At 44.7% G+C, this 17,557-nt stretch overlaps 1 protein-coding gene across 1 annotated transcript in view; it reads right to left on the bottom strand.

Moving 5' to 3' along the window:
• PAPPA (pappalysin 1) overlaps positions 1-17,557 on the bottom strand; it is a 221,626-nt gene that overhangs the window by 142,357 nt on the left and 61,712 nt on the right. The window contains exons 3-5 of the mRNA XM_044992846.1: positions 13,679-13,824; positions 8,919-9,212; positions 3,253-3,445 (exon numbers count right to left, since the gene is read on the bottom strand). Of these exons, the coding sequence (XP_044848781.1) occupies positions 3,253-3,445; positions 8,919-9,212; positions 13,679-13,824 (633 nt within the window). The remainder of the gene's footprint in view (positions 1-3,252; positions 3,446-8,918; positions 9,213-13,678; positions 13,825-17,557) is intronic.

Raw genomic sequence — 17,557 nt, 5'->3', positions numbered from 1 at the left:
GGCCTTTAAGAAAAACCAATGACTATTGCAAGACTTGTGACAAAATCACAAGAGATGGCAATATGAATTTACACTAAACTTTATCCTGAAAGACACCTTGGTGTCACGCTTTGTGTCTCATCAAGCTTATGAGACCTAGTGGCCTCAATTACAGCAGCATAACATGCCCTCTGTTCTTTGATAATATATGGCTAGGTTTTATGGGCCTGATTCCCATTTAGACTGAGGCTACCTTATACTGCTCTGACAGTGTACGAGGGACTTAAGGTGAGCATAAATTATATTTACGCTCACTTGAAGGCCCCTTTATGCTGCCAGAGCAATGTAAAAGGGGTCTCAGTGGGCCCAAGGCGCTTAGCAGTGGAGAATCAGTCTCCTGAAATTTACATGAGAAGTCCCATTGACGTGAATGTTCTACTCATTTCAGCAAAGGGAGCATGATTTGGCCCATGATTTATGCTGTGAGAAAAAAGCCCTTCATGACAGCCCTTTCCCACACAGATAAGACTATAACCAGCCTCACCTCCTAGTTTTCTTTCATTATGCCTCAGAACCTGCAAATGTTTACACGTGCTCATCTTTGGTACTTAAAGTTAAGCATATTTGTAAGCAGGAGTAGGATTGGGCCCTCTGATGGCACAACTGTGTTGGGTTTACTCAACATATAAGAAGTAGTATTTACTTTTAAGAAAAACAAAACGATTGTAGCAAAATCTATTTTTTAAAAGGGTCACAGAAACACTAATCTTTATATTAGGGTGGGAAATTTTTAAAAGATGAAAAATTGGACCTAGGCTACTTGACAATGTCTCTTTAACTATCTATAGTAATATTGATCACATAAATGTCAAGCCCCAAAGGATATGTTTCTAAGAAATCAGTATTTATTTAATATATGATAACTTTGTTATGACTTTCCAGACTAACAGGCTATCCATTGTGTGTCATTTAAGCACCAACTAGCTATGAGTTATTAAAAACATACTGATGAAGTTTAAGAAATGTGTAATAGAGACATATTTTGTTACATAACAATTAATGCTGTATCAATATGTTTTAACAGTCGGATGGTATTTATTTAACATACAATAACTTCCTTATGAAATCTAAATTAAATGCATATTGGGGAAGCTTAATTTACCCTTTTCATGATGAATATAGACTAAAACTGCCTGAGAATTCTCAATGATTCATATAAGATCCTATACATTTTCAGAAGTACATTGTCAAAGCAGTTTGTCTTGCTGCAAAACTACAACTGAAGTAACGGAGAGTTTACAAAAGTACAAGCAAAATAAATGTGATCTAAAACTCCCTGGATCAGATATTGATCTGATATGACATGACATTTCCTGCATTACCATGCAGAAAGCATGAAATTCACTCTTTTTGCACATAGGGTCAGAACCATCCCTATACACCACTTATAGCCACAAAATAGAGTGTAAGTGAGTCTTAAATGGTGCACAGTTCTTGTACTGGTGCTCTATATAGGGGAGAATTACATCCAGTGAATGCCCCATATTTCAAGGTGCTTTCCTTTAAATAAATATGGGTGTTGAGATAGATATTCATGTACTGATATGCTCGTATCTGGAATGCTGCACATTCAGCCTCATACACTGCAGATTGCATTGGTTCCAATGGGAGCTCAATAAAGTTTTCTCTTTTATAAAAAAAAATACCACGGAAATTCAATGCAAAAAAAGTATGTTATTACAAAAGAATGGCCACATTGGATCAGACCAATGGCCATCTAGCCTAGTATCCTGTCTCTGACAGTGACCAGTGCCAGATGCTTCAGAGGGAATGAACAGAACAGGTGATCAGTCTCCTGTTGTCCAGTCCCAGCATTTGGCATTGTATTATTTTGGCATGGTTACGGTAATGCTAAGACTGAGTCTGTAAATGTGGGAGGAAGTTCAGTTAGGCTTCCCATGGCTACCACCACTCAGCCAATTTGCATAGAAATATATGTTAATGGCATACACCTTGAGGCTACGTCTACACTACACACCACTTCTGTCAGTGGGTATTTGTAGCTACCCACCGCAGTGAAAAGCAAGCAAGCTGCGTCCACACTGCAGCCTGTAGCTACATGGGTCAGTGAAAGGCTCTGGCAGGAAGGAGGCAGCAGGGAAAGGCCTTTCCCCACTGCTGGAGTTTTTGCCTGCGGAGAAGAAGAGTTCCAGCAGCGAGGAGCTGATAGAACCTTCCCCCACTGCTGTAGCAGGAAGGTGCTAGCAATGGGGAGCTGCCGAAGCTTTTCCCTGTTACCTGTGGTGGGGAAAGGATGCTCCATGACCAAAAACAGAAGTGTAGACAGGAAAGATGGCTTGGGCAAGTAGAGAGCTGTGGAGGGCTGAGTTACGCTTGCTGTAACTATGAACTGCCTGACTGTTACGTGTTGAAATGATCATCCGTGACACTGCATCAATCTTGGTTCTGTACTGATGACATGCAGCTCGCTGCATATGCACATGCCCTCTTCTATACAGGTTCTACTTGATAGATAGCAAAATGCACACTCCAGGCTTATAGGGGCAAGTCGTGCATGCCACTAACAAGCCTGAGCAACTGGTCTGTGCACTGTCTAATTGTTCTGTGGGGTGGGGAAAAGAATCCACCCTCCTAGCGGTAGTGTGGCTGCTGAGATGTTCGGCAAAGTAGCCCTACTGGTCATTTCAGAATGTTGCAGAGCAGAGAGGAGCAAGGATCTTCTGGCTCTGTACTCCATTTCCACCTGCTCTGCTACTGTGCACAGCAGAGGGGGCGTGCTCTCCCAAACACCGCTGCCCTCTTGTATAGTGGATCTGAGCTCTGAAGCAAGGAAGCACAGGCAGGATTTGCCTGTTTTGCACGTGGGAGTAGGAAGGGCTTGCCCTCCGAGGTGAAGATAATAGGGCTGTTTGTGAGTATCTATTTGTGAATGAGCAGCAATAACAGAGATCGCAAACCCAGAATCGCTTCTTGAGATAAAATGTGGAGTAGGTTTGCTCTTTAAATGCCCAATCAAAGGACCTAGAGAGAATGCTCCAGCCCAATAAAGGAACAAAGGGACTGATAGAGATGGTGAAAATAGATCAATAAGTTATTGATTCTAGCTCTAATTCAGGAAAGCATCTCTATTCAGGACAGCACTTAAGCACAAGCTTAACTGCTTTCCTGAACTAGGGCGTCTGGTTACTTCCATGCTTGCTTCCCCTGACTCTTTCAGGTTAAGTGCTGCAGCACATCAAAGCTCGTGATCACCTTTCAAAGAAATGACCGTCAACGGGAGGAAACCACTCCAGAGTGATGGAGTTCGAAGTTCGGTCCACGATCTGCGGGGCAATGGCAATTGGAGCGGGCTTCTTGACAGGCTGCCAGCTCTGGTACACCAGATCCAAGTAGCAGTGCATTCTTGCCATCTGATTGGGCGTGAAGGAATTGGTGCAGTCGTCGTCTGAAAACCAACAAAGCGAGAGATAAGGAGGGAGAGGAGAGAATTATGATGTGGTGAACATGAGCTCCCAAGCTCCTTGCAGATGTCAGGATGGGCTCTCCCTGCTCTCCGGAGTTAATGGCCTGTGAACAAATTAGTACAGTCATCACTTCTGGAGACAGGTGAAAAGAAACAGAAGAAAAAAAAAACCCAACAACAACAGCCCTTCTCTCTTGCTATGGCCTGGGGCACACAAGGAGATCCTGAAGGTCACCCTAAGGGGGGCAGTGATGCATAGAGGTATGAAAGGAGCCAGAAAGCCTGAGTGCAGCACCTTCTGGTCAGAGCTGGGGCTACACCTGAATCTCTGAAAGCGGAAAAAGATTTTGTCTTTAAGGAAATATGAGCAGGGAATGGAACGAAAGCGCAATTCAGTGCATGACTCTCCCCCACGCCTTCCTTATCCCGCCTCCGTTTCTTCTTTAGCTCCCTTTCTGATTGGACTGGCTCTCCACACATCCTCCTCCATATCCTCCCTTTCCCACCATGGCTGGCTCTGCACTAAGCCTCACGGAAGGTAATGCCCCATAAGGCCTAGGGGGGTAACAAGGGAGTATGGCATGGAGCTACCTGCCTCTGTGGAAATACAGAACCACTTGCACCAAAAGATGGAGGTTCTCTCTCACCCTCTATCCCCCGTGAAAGTGAAGGAGTTGGTGTCAAGCTGCTTCTTGGCATCTCCAAAGATAACTGGGATAAGTGAGTCTACCTCTCTCCAAAGGTAGAAAATGCAGGATCAGCCACTTGTCACCCCTCAGAGACCCAGAAGGCAGTAGGTGACGCACAAGAGACCGCCACTACCCACAAGCCAGTTGGCAATAGTAAATAGCGGGGTCCCGAGTCTGCAGTAGTGATGGGTTGAGGCTGGGTAGGGGAAAGTTTGAGGTGAGCAGATGGTTGTGAGCATGGAAATGAATTTTCTGGGAACCTAGCACAGTATAAAACCAGGCTCAGTTTTGTCATCTGACCATTTATGAAATCTTTTGATGTCTTCAGATCAAGACTGGATGCCTTTCTGGAAGATAGGTTTTAGTCAGACACAAGTTACTGGGCTCACAACAGGGGAAAGTGGGGAAATGTAACGCCCTGTTATATACAGGAGTTCAGACTAGATGATCTAATGGTCCTTTTTGGCCTTAAACTCTGTAAATCTATGAAGGATGCTCTTGTGGGTTCTGCACTGAGCTGGCACTCAGGAAATCTGTATTCAAAAGAACTAGACAAATTTTTTTAACCAATTTTTTTTCCTCCATCAGTAAATATCAGCATTTTTTCACAGGAAAAGATCAAATTAAATGATTTTTAAAAAAATCCAGTCAAGGGAATACAAACAAAAAATTCTGTTGAGTTTTGAAATGTCTATATAAAATCAAATTTAATTTCAAAATGTCGATTCAGAATGAAACATTTCATTTCAGCACGTTAATAATGTCGAAATTTGGCATTTTGATCCTTGATTTGAAACTTTTCAAAACATTTCATCTCATGAGAATTTTTTGACATTTCAACTTACTGTTCAGAATCAGAATGGAAGGTCATCTTGAAATGCTGACATTTCTGGTGACAGGAACATTCCATTTTTTTTACAGCCTGGCTCTGTCACAGATTTCCAGGGTGACCCTGGGCAAATCACTTCATCTGCTTTTCCCCATGCATAAATGGAGATAATTATCTACCTAGCTATCGTAGGCACTTACATGGCCCCTGTTATGATAGTATCTGAGTCCCCCCCCAAATTATAGGGTATTCCTCTTCATAACACCGCTAAGAGATAGGGATTTATATCTACCCATTTTACAGATACACAGGGAGACTAAATGAGTTGCCCAAGGTCCCAGAGGAAGTCTCTGGTGGAGCAGGGAATTGAAGATCTTACAGCTCCCAGATTAGTACCTTAATCTCTATCCTTGCCGTCTCTGTTTAGATTGAAAGCTCTTGGGAACAAGGACTGTGTCTTACTATTAGGGTGACCAGATGTCCCGATTTTATAGGGACAGTCCTGATTTTTGGGTCTTTTTCTTATATAGGCTCCTATTACCCTCCACCCTCCGTCCTGATTTTTCACACTTGCTGTCTGGTCACCTTACTTACTATAGTCTATGTGTATAGACTGTACATAGCATAACAAGGCTTCACTCTCATACAGTGCCTTTGGGCATGATTGTAATACAAATAATAATAATGATTTTACACAGCTCTTGTGCATTCGGTTTTGTGTGGGTGATGGGTTACTGAGGCCAGTTTGGTTGCTTGCTTGGTTATTTGAATAGGTTTGATATTTTGGGGATTAGTTATATTTATTTGTAGGTGCCAAGATGCCTTCAGTTCTAAGCATCGTGGAGCACAAGAGGAATGAGAGAACATGAAAATGTTCTAAAGAAAAAGTGAACTCGCTGGCTTAGTGGGGTCCTTCCCACCTCATTGTCCAGCAACGGCACAAGGAGGGTGCTTTGGTTGGAACCAATGCTTCGAATTCCAGCTCCAAGCCCTTCCAGGAGATGCATTGCAGGAATTAATGCAGCTAGGATGGTCTCCAATGCATCTCCTTTGCTAATTCCCCAGAGTAACTAACTCCCCCTCATCAAAGAAGCAAACAAACTGAGCAGGTGCAGTTGGTTTGTAAATATCTATCGAATCCCAGTTGCCAGCTCAACGCTGCTGTGTGCATGCAAGGAGCTGCTTTAATCCTTGGATTTCCTCAATAATTATTGACAGTCCGTCCCTGAACATCCTGTAAGAGCCATAAATATTCCTCAGGGAAGCCCCAAAGTGCACAAAAGGCTTTGAATAGCCACCATAAAGGAACAATAAAATATAGCTAGGACTCAACCCTAGAAACAATGGCAGAGGAGGAAGATGACATGCAGTCTATGCTGCAGCTCAAGTGTCTCTGTAAACGCCAGCCTAAGCTGCTCTTTTGGGGGAGGGGAGAGAGAGAATCATTAGCGTTCAGGAAAGGCTCACAAATCCACAGATGATATAATGACCAGAGAAATGAAACAGGCTTCATTAGGACTTCTGCTCTCATTGAAGTCAGAGGCAGAACTCCTACTGACTTCAACGGGAGTGGCCCTAAGGAAGCAATGTTTTGTTTACTTGGAGACAACATGACTCTGTTTGACAGGCAAGACAATGCAAATCGCCCCCCCCCACCCTCCCAGATCCTCTGAATTCTAGAGAGATAGGAGATTGCCTGTATGGGTACATCCTATAGAGACAAAGTAAGAAACAGATAAGATAGACAGACCAATACAGATATGAGAAAGAGAGAAAGTCAGTCGTTCAGCGCTGTATGACCTCAGCCTAGAGGCTTCAAAGGTATTTCCATAGTGATATGATATCCTGATATGACTTTTATTCCACTGGGAACAACAGAAAAGCAAACAGATTCATGCATGAGCTCTAGAGATGCCTATCGTGTTGCTTCACTTAATTTTACAAGAATAAATAGTCGCTTTTGTTCACAACACCAGCACCTCTTTAGTTCTCACTAGCAGATAGGTATCTCGGTGTCCTGCCTGGCTGTGTCAAATCTGTGGAGAGAGCTGGCGAGGCAGGATCCCTCCAGACAGAAGAGCTCTCTGCATGTTGAAACATTCCAGCCCCACCTCAAATCTTCCACCCTTGTCCACACACACAAACACATTGATGGGAGGAGTGTAACAGGTGGCATCTACATGTAGGTGTGAGATTATCATAGGAATTTAGTGGGCAGGAATAGTTTCCGGCTGTAATCTGTATATCTGCATAATGACAATGTTAGTATACAGGCCAAATCCCGAGAAGTGCACAGCATATACTAAAAAGCTAGGTCACTGTGTGTATACTTGTCCTTGAAACCAGGAGTGGGAAAATAAGAGAAGCAGCCGCACCCATTAGATCCGGTAGCATCCAGGGTATATCTACAGCTGTGTTATAAATCAACTCAGCCTCTTCCCCTGGATAATATTAATCACTTGCTTCTCTACAGATATATTAGGACTCATATGGCACTTTGCATGGACAATCTGTGTTTCTGCCTTCTCTGCAAAGGCACCTTAAAGTGGCTGTATATGTAATAGTTAAGGCTAAGATTTTGTCACCATTATTTTTAGTAAATGTCATGGACAGGTCGTGGGCAATATCCAAAAATTCACAGAAGCCCGTGACCTGTCCCTGACTTAATAACTATGAGTCACAGAAGCCTGTGACCTGTCCCTGACTTAATAACTATGAGTCACAGAAGCCTGTGACCTGTCCCTGACTTAATAACTATGAGAAAATGGGGAGGGAAGAGAGTCCAGCACCCACCGATGCTGGGGCGCCAGGGTTCCCCCACCCATGATGGCTGAGAGTGCGGAGTCCCCTCTGTCACCGGCAGCAGCTTGGAGCGGTGGGGTCTGTCCAGGGCAGCTGGGAGTTATGGGGACCCCCCCACTGCCTGCGAGACTGGGAGCTGCAGGGTCCCCCTCGCCGCCCATGCAGCTGCAGCTTGGGGCTGTGGGGTCCCCCTGCCGGCAGTCACTTGGGGCTGCAGGAGTCCCTGCCGCCCATGGTGGTGGCTCAGGGTTGTGGGGTCCCCCTGCGCCCTGCAGCATCTGGGAGTTGTAGGGGGGACCTGCCTGCTGACAGCTCCAGTTCCGCTGCCCCGGAGCTGAAGCGAAAATGTCACGGAGGTCTCTGGAAGTCACGAATTCTGTGACTTCCATGACAAAAATCTTAGCCTTAATAATAGTTTACACTCACTTTAAGACACCTTTATACTTCCAGGGTGATGTAAAAGAGCCTTACTGCAACTGAGAATCAGGCCCTAGTACCCAATCAAAGAGGGAATGCTGTCAATGCATCAGTAGCTATCTCCTATCTTCTTCCCAAAACAACATGGAATTCTTCACTGCCCATTGTACTTCCACGGGAGTCTTATCTGAAGGATAAGCACTCCCTCCTAGTGCTATATTGCAATGTCAGCACAGAGCCCAGTTCATGATATAGGACTTGAAATTCTGGTGTCACCCAGAGATGAGAGCGCTAACACCTGAGCCAAACCAAACTCATACGGTTTGCTCAGACAACCAGCAAATGGTACTAGAGCACACCCCAAGGAGGATGAACAGGGTCTGATTATCTATCCATCTCACACTCCTCCAGCAACATGGGTGGTATGAATATCCCTCTGACATCCATTGTTTCCATAAGGGATGGGGAGACAATCTCCAAGGCTGGGATTTTCAAAGGAGACAAAAGGAACCCAAGCTCCACTGAAATTAAAGAGGAACTGGTTGCCTACCTCACTTTGGAAGTCCCAGACTGAATCTCCATATCTAGATGTGAAAAGTGTCATTCGAACAATGAATGACCTTGGGATAATGTTTCATCTGCAACAGAAGGTTAAAAATCAAACCTCCCTCTCTGCCTCCCTCTTCTATCACAGACACCTCTGGCAAAGCCTGAGTACCTGCATAGCTCATGAAGTTGCTGTACGGTGTGTTTAGGAAACTGTGAAAACCGCACGTGTCATTGCCAGGTCCAGGGTCCCCACACAGTTTGTGCTTTGGAGCAGGGTTGGTGTCACCGCAGAGGTCTCCAGTCTCAAAGGAGGGCTCGGTTTCCATGCACGGGTCACTGCAGGAGAGGATCTCAGAGATTCCCCGGAAGACATGATAGAGCCCCAGGCTGTGCCCGATTTCATGGATCATTGTGTGTGTGTGGCCAGGGATGCCGTAGAAGGAAGGGTTCAGCACGATGCCACCTGAATGGAGAAAATGAGAAGTTATTGCTTTTGTCTCATTTATCTTGGAACATCAGAGGGGACGGGGGGAGTGGAGAATGTACCAAAGGACCTATAACCTCACTGTGCATCTGAGTCTTCTGGGTGCTGAGCAGGGAGCTCAGAGTGGTCTGCACCCCACATGCAGTGCTCTGCCTTTTGCAGGAGCAGACACTGAAGAGTTCTGCCAAGCATGCTGGAGTTGCAAGATCCTAGTCAAAGGGCTTACATGAAAGTGGCAGGCTATAGGACTGAAAGGATGAGAAACCAAGGAACCAGTTCGGAGTTCCTGATCCAAAGAATCCACTGATGTCAATGTGAGTTTTTCCATTGGATTTAGTGGGCATTGGACCAGACACTCAGGCAAAAATCCCACTAAAATCAATAGCTTTGCAGCAGCTTACACCACAGCTGAATTTGGCCCAGTATGTTCACATACAATGGCTCTTCATTCCAGATTGTAAACAATACATATGACGCTGACAAGTAAACAAAATATACCTAGAACATGCACAGTGCATTGTTCACATGGGATAAAGACATAGCTGGTAGAACCCCGCTAACTCGGGTTAAAGTCTAGGAGGCATGTTGCTTATTGCTGATATCTGCAAATTAATAACTGGACAAAAAAGTGTGGATAGTCCACATTACAAAGGGTGAGGCTTTAAAATCAACTGGAATTGGTTGTCCCAATCATCTAGGCAGCTTTGAAAATATCAGATGAAATATACTCTGCTCATTTATTAGCCACTCTAATTTTAATTTTCTGAAAAAAGTACTGCATATTACACTAGTAAAGGCGTGGAATCTAATGTGTAAAAAACCGGAAATCTTAGTAATATGAGAACTTATTAGCTTGGATATTAAATCTGTGTAGAGAAGTGAGTGGTGATCAGGTTTTGCATGTGAATTATGGCACGTGTAGATAAGTAAATGGTAGGTTAGGGAGGTTCAGCAGCATACTGAAGTAATGGTTAGCATTTTATTTTTTAGCCGGGCTTCCGCTACGTTTGGAGTTAGTGAGAAGTTCCATATTTTCTTTCCTTAGTTTGCTAAACTCGGCTTTTCACAAGCCTTTTTATTTTAAAGTGTTTACCTACATTGCTGGTGCCTTACTCAGGTAAAGGAAAACTGTTTTATGAAAGAACATGGGCAAAAGAAAAAGTGGATGTGATGCACTGTTCAGTTAGAGAACATGAGGAGCAAAAGGGTTTGGCAGGAGGAATTTTATCAGAGGCTGTAGCACTGTGAGGATGAGATCACTAAGTTATGACACACCACAGATTCTATTCATGCTCATCCGTTCGTTGACTCTTGTTGCAACAATAAAGGGGTGTGTGTGAATGAGCGAGGAGAGGGAGTGTGTGCGTGCGGGGGGTGGTGCAGAAGGGAAAAAAGAGGCGAGTGAGCATGTGAGAGAGAAGGCAAAAGAAACACATTTTTATATGCTTGCACTGCTTCAGTCATGCATGGGGCTGCACCAGGAGTCAGCCCCTAGCAGTCCTATAGGGGTGGCTGCGCATCTCCTGCATGCCACAGAACTAGTCTCTGCACAAGCTTTGTATAAGTCACACTGAGGGGCTGTGGATCGGTGTTTAGGTGGATCCTGCTATCCCAGCACCCTGGCTCTTTGTCTGAGGGAAGCGTGTGGACTTTGCCTTCCCATCCTCCCTGCACTACATCTACACAGATCCCTGAGTGGGCGCTATGTGGGGCGAGTGAATTTCACCCAGAGAGAATCTCTGTTACATCATTTGTGACAGCCCCCTAAGGAAGCCCACATTTTGGATTTACCATCACTGGTAATCTTGGCAATGCCCCAAAGTCGGAGATGCAATCACAATAAAGGCTGGCTAAAGAGCACTGGAGCTGGACTGCAGAGAAACAGCTGGGCAGAGTTGTTTTATTTTTGCCTTTGTTTAAGATGTCTATTTTTCATAGCTGTCAAGAGTCTAAATCAATTGTAGTTTTACAGAAAAGATAGTTACCTCACCCAGGCAAGCTATGTTCCAGCACTTAGATCTGGACTACAGAGCATATTTCATATTTTTTTTATTAAATACATATTGGATTTATGGAAGAGAGAAAGAGAGAGTGAGAAAGGAAAGATTAAAATAAAATTCTCACAAACCAAGCATGGGGCAGGAAGGGCTGTTAAGACAGGAAATTATTATTATTACTTTTACTGTGAGTCAACCTCAAACTGTCAGTTAAAGGCTTTCTAGCTCTCCAGTGAGATCTCCCTCTGGTCAATGAATTCGGTCAATAAGCCGTAGAAGCTGAATTTAAGCTGTTTTGTTAAGACACATTGTTGACAATCAGCCTTACAGAAGTGAAAGGACAACTAATCAAAATTACAAATGAGCTCCACTGTCTCTCTGGGTCCAGCAGGAGGTGCTACAAGGACTTTTTACCAAGCAGAGGCCTCTCTCCATAGTTATAGAGGTAGGAGCTTTAGGAGCTATTCCAGTCCCATCAAGAGTCATTCTAGGAGTAGTGGCCCAGGCTCTTAAGGACAATCCAGGCTACTTCAGTCTTAGGCTGTCAGAGTCATGGCAGAGAATGTTGTGGGAGTGTTGGTGGAGGGGAACTCACAGCTACACTAGACCCAGCCCGTCCTGGAAGAAGTTACAGAAGGAGCACTGGCTCTTAGGAAGTCTCTGAGCTGTGTCAGTCCTAGCTTCATCTAAGAGGACATGCTGACTATGGGGCATTCACATCTACTCCAATCCCACTCTCTCAGCAGGAATCACTGTAAGAAATGGTGTAGGAGTGATGACTCTTGGGGGAACTCTATACTGGTACTTAACTAGCCGCCTTCTGTAGTATGAGCGACCCTGATGAGTGCTGCGTGAAATGCTGGTTGCCTGTGGTGGAGCAGCCAGCTTCAACCAAATTGCTTGACTAGGGAGGGTGGTGACCTTCTGTTTTCTGTGGATTGTCCTTTTGAATGTAGAGGAGACTCCCAGACCACTGCACAGCCATCAGTGAGGCTGCCGTTCTGTCAGGGGCGGCTCTAGACATTTCGCCGCCCCAAGCAGGGCGGCATGCCGCGGGGGGAGCTCTGCCGGTCACTGGTCCCGCGGCTCCGGTGGACCTCCCGCAGGCGTGCCTGCGGAGGGTCCACTGGTACCGCAGCTCCGGTGGAGCATCCACAGGCATGCCTGCGGGAGGTCCAGGAGCCGCGGGACCAGCGGAACCTCTGCAGGGACGCCTGCGGAAGGTCCACCAGAGCCGCCTGCCACGCTCCCGGCGACCGGCAGAGCGCCCCCCACGGCATGCTGCCCCAAGCACGCGCTTGGCGTGCTGGGGCCTGGAGCCGCCCCTGCGTTCTGTAGTTCAGTTCACAAGCAGAATGTTACAAAGGAAGGAACACACACACTGTGCTCTGCCTATATCTCTCACAGAGACTTTACATTTGCCATTTCTTTGTTGTTTTCCTTAATCTGAAGATGATCTGGCTCGGATAATATCAGAATTGATCCAAATGGCCACCCCCAAACCTCCATCTAATCTGAACTGGACTTTATTCTCAGTCCAGAAAAGTCTGGATGACAGTACTTACTTCCTCCACTGTTGTTCATTTTGCCTTAATCTGCATTTGCTGCTTCCAGGTGACACTGGATGCAGGAAGCTCTGGAAAACGTGATCAACTTTGTTCTCATGAGATCTCCAGTCCAGTTTTGCTGCCACCAGGAGGTTTGTGTAGTTCAGATAAGCATATCGAGACTCTTGGGTGCTTAAGTAACCTGTCCCTCTGTCTCTTTTGAGGCTCAGCCATCATTTCAGAAGGATACAACCCCTCTGGCACTGTAAGCATCCACGTAGTGACTCATCTGCTAGGTTGTGTGGCTGCCTCTGGATACCTGGGGCTATAGCAGCTATATTCAGCAACCTTAGCTAAGAAATGCACAGGCCAAGCTGCAGGGTAGCAAATTCTCTCCAGTTCCACTCAATTGAACATTAGAAACATGGGGATTTTGCAGCTTGCTTTTTTTGCAAACTGATATAGAACAACAACAAACCTGCATTGCATTTTAAGAGGAAAACTAACTGCGCACATTCTAGGTAATGGGCTAAGGTTAATACTGTAATGGGCAAAGGTTAATAATTCAGTGCTGTCCAGCATTCTCCTCTTGCCCTCCCCACAACCTCCTTTGCAAAGTGCTCCCATGGGGCTGATGCCCTGTAAAGTAGCTTCACTTAAAAGGTGAAATATTTTCAGCCTGACATCATCTAGAAATACCATAATATGCTTTGGCTTTATAATCTAATATTTTCCTGGTTGTGAGCCAGTAGCTGGGAATTATGGAATTTTTTTTCCCTTGACTATATAAGACTATTAGTGGAATGATAAGAAATCAGAACTGGGCTTAATGCATAATTGTCTTCCTTTCTTCCGCCCCCTGAGAAAACTTTGCAAAGGGGCAGCGTCTTTTAAGACTGACCTAGATGCATCAAGGCTTCCTTGTCCCACGGCCAGGTCGCCACTCCAGCCAGCTCTTCCTCAGAGGAATTAGCGAAGAAGATATTGAGGTGTGTGGATCCATCGAGTTTGAGTATGTTCTTCAGTTCGTTGACATCCAAGTATGCTCTGAAACAGATAAATGAACTATTACTAACAGCATTACCAGCACTGGCGGAGTACTGGGACGCTGAAAGCCAGGTAGAGATCCTTATGAACCAATGAACGGCAAGCAGTTGAGAACATTTTAACATCCTAATCCTAAATATGGCATAATAATTTGCATTTATATGGAGCCTTTCATCTGGGGATTTCAACTCACTTAAGTATTGATCAATGAAGGCTCACAACACTCAAGGTAAATACCCAGAATTGTCTACCTTCCTGACACTGCCGCAGAATCCTTTTTATTATTACTATTATGGCTGGTCAATCCAGTTATGTAAACAGTTGCCTTGTATACATGCTCTAAATTTGTTGCTGCTGCCTATACTCCTGCTTCCATAACACAGCAGCAAGGAGTCTCATATCCTCACTCTAGCAGCAGATGGTAACAGACTATTACTGCTACCAGCTCCTGGTGTTATTCCTTTAGCCCAAGCGGTAGAGGTTCGTGCTGAGGTCCAGAAAGTCTAAGCCTGACTGAGGGCCCTGGTTACAGTATGTTGCTATATCCAAAAGGATACGCGTGCCAAGGAGAAGGAAGTAAACACAACAAGGTTAGATTTGATTTATTAAAACACTGCAAAGAAGCAAAGCAAAGCAATGTTTGACAAACGGAGGATGATAAGATCGGCAGGGAAACACAATTCAGCAGCAAGCTCCTGAGAGGTTATTATAGGCAGAATTTAGAAAACAGGAAAAGTGGGAAGAAAAATTGACCTCGCTTATGGTGCTGTCAGAGGAGACAGCTATGTGATACCTGTTTCTTGCCTGTCTATATTACATGGCAGAATGGAAAATCCACACTTAGCCTGAGTGTGGGCATTCTAAGACGGAATTAGTATTCGTGTGTGTTTGGGTGGAGAGGGGAGCTGAGCTGTTACAGGCGCATTCTCCTCTCCCTCTGTCCCCACATAAGCCCTGAGTGGTCAGGCCTACGTGGGTTTAGCAGATAGCAAAGTGAGAACTGTTCTACGTGGCATCATCCCCACTGAACCAGCATCTACTCCCACCGGTTGTTGGTCCCTTCCATCTACCTTCTTGGAGAAGGAGTAGGCCTAGTAACCATTGGCAACAGGGCCTTCTGAGGGAGATGTGCGCTATGAGAGAATTAGGACTAGGTCATTGAGTAAATTCCCCAAGCCTGTTTCAGATCCCCCAAGAACTGTGGGATTTCCTCACAAATTCTGGGATATCTGCAGGGTTATAGGAGCACACGACTTTGAGGAGGCAAACCCAGCCCCCAAACTCAATGCCTTTTCTGAGAATCTTTAGCTCTCCTTTGGAGTATTCCAGGAAAGGTGTGAAATGGCCTTGTCTGGGCACAGGCACAGCTGTTGCCAAAGAATATGCCATGCTACCCATTAAGTTCCCGTCGTACCATAACACTCTAACCCAATGGAGTGCAGTGTAAGGAGGTGAAGGGAGGGTGAGGAAATCAGGCAGTGTTCTAACAGAACTGAAACAAACAAAAAACCGAGGGAAAAGTTGATGTGGAAAGTGGTGGTGTTGGCACAAAGACACAAACCTGCTTTCCGCTCTTGATGCCTCATTAGCAAAGCAGCCAGTACCTCATGGGAAAATACTGAGGGTATCAGATATTGTACATTCAGACTCAACAAATGCACTGCACCAAAATAAATCTATAAGAAATGAGCTAGTTTCACTGCACTCAAAGGATGTAGGGAGTCAAAAATACAAGCGATAATCAGGATATAAAACTTCCAGGTTTACATGTACTACTTCCCATCCTACTTCTTAATGCACCCTCACCTATCCCCTTCCCAGCTCTCCTGAGAAACAAGCCAACACGCAGGAGTTTAGCCAGTCAGCCCTGCTGACAACTCAATGGAAATAGGTATCAGAGTGGTAGCCGTGTTAGTCTGTATCAGCAAAAAGAACGAGGAGTCCCTGTGGCATCTTAGAGACTAACAAATGTATTTGGGCATAAGCTTTGGTGGGCTAAAATCCACTTCTAGGGTGACCAGATGTTCCGATTTTATAGGGATAGTCCCGACTTTTGGGTCTTTTTCTTATATAGGCTCCTATTACCCCCCATCCCCTGGCCTGATTTTTCACACTTGCTGTCTGGTCACCCTACCCACTTCATCAGATGCCTCAGATGAAGTGGGTTTTAGCCCACCAAAGCTTATGCCCAAATAAATGTGTTAGTCTCTAAGGTGCCACAAGTCCTCCTCGTTCTTTTTTTCAATGGAAATAGCTTGGTGCGCTGGTGCCTGGAGCTTCCCCTGCAACCAAGACAATGGTGTCACATTGGTGTAAAACTCATCTGAGATCAGAATCAGCCCATTGATGGGGGCTGCAAGGATACAGCCCTGGCACAACTCTTGTCATGCAGAAAGTCTTACAAAGTTTAAAAGTTTTTAGAGGTTTGGCTCAGTTTGGAGAAGTAATTCAAATTTGCAGATTCATAGATAAGGCCAAAAGGGACCACTGTGATCATCTAGTCTGACCTGTTGCATAACACAGGCCATAGGACTTCCCTGAATCAATTTCCTCTTTGAACAAGAGCAGATCTTTCAGAAAAAAAATCCATTTGATTTAAAAAATTCCACCAAAAAACCCCTTGATAAGTTGTTCCAGTGGTTAATTACCCTCACTATTAAAAAATTTGCCCCTTATTTCTAATCTGAATTTGTCTAGCTTCAACTTCCAATCATTGGATCTTTTTATACTGCTTTGACTGCTAGACTGAAGAGCCCATTATCCAATTTTTTCATCTCCATGAAGGTACTTATAACATGTGATGAAGTCACCCCTTAACCTTCTCTTTGATAAACTAAATAGATTGAGCTCCTTGAGTCTGTCACTAGAAGGTATGTTTTCCAATCCTTTAATCATTCAACATGCTTCTTGAATTATGGATACCTGACTTGGACACAGTTTTCCAGCAGTGGTCGCATCAATGCCAAATACAGAGGTAATATAACCTCTCCACTCTTACTTGATATTACTCTGTTTATATAGCCAAGGATTGTATTAGCCCTTTTGGCCACAGCATCACACTGGGAGCTCATGTTCAGCTGATTATCCATCATAGCAAATGATGTGATTTCCTTAAAGACCTGCCAAGAGTAATATTACTCCCTTTCCCTTGTTTTTGGTTCTCTTAGCCCCACTCCACATGACCTCCTGTTATTAACCACTGTGCCAGGAAATATGAAATGTGGAGGAGCATCATTGTTCCCATTTGTCAGATGGGATAAATGAGGCACAGAGATCCCCAAGGTGTGTCACCAAGTTAAAGTTTAGAACTCAAGTTGGTAACTCCTTGTTCTATGCTCAATCTACTGGACCACAATCACCCTTGGTTTTAAGACCAACATGGTCAGGGAACACTTTGAGAATAAAGCATAATTTATTAGGAAGTAGGGCTGGCCAGAAAACAAGATTTCCATTTCATGAATAATTTTGAAGTTTTCACATTTGGTTTTGTTGTCATGCAGAACAAAACCGAGGCCTTTCAAAATAAAATAAAATAAAATTGTGAAAAGCAAATAGTTCAGTGGGTAGGACATTTATCTGGGCTGTCGGAGAACTACGTTCTAGTTCTTGCTCCATATCAGGCAGAGAACCCCTCTCTAGTTCTGCTACACTTTTGTAGGGAAGGTTTCTCAGGTCCAAGATGGAATAAGTGGTCAAAACCAGACAGCCCCCAAACCTAGAACAGCTAATAGTC

Source organism: Mauremys mutica, chromosome 18, assembly GCF_020497125.1.
Source record: "Mauremys mutica isolate MM-2020 ecotype Southern chromosome 18, ASM2049712v1, whole genome shotgun sequence".
NCBI lineage: Eukaryota > Metazoa > Chordata > Testudines > Geoemydidae > Mauremys > Mauremys mutica.
This window is presented reverse-complemented; position numbering and strand designations above follow the sequence as displayed.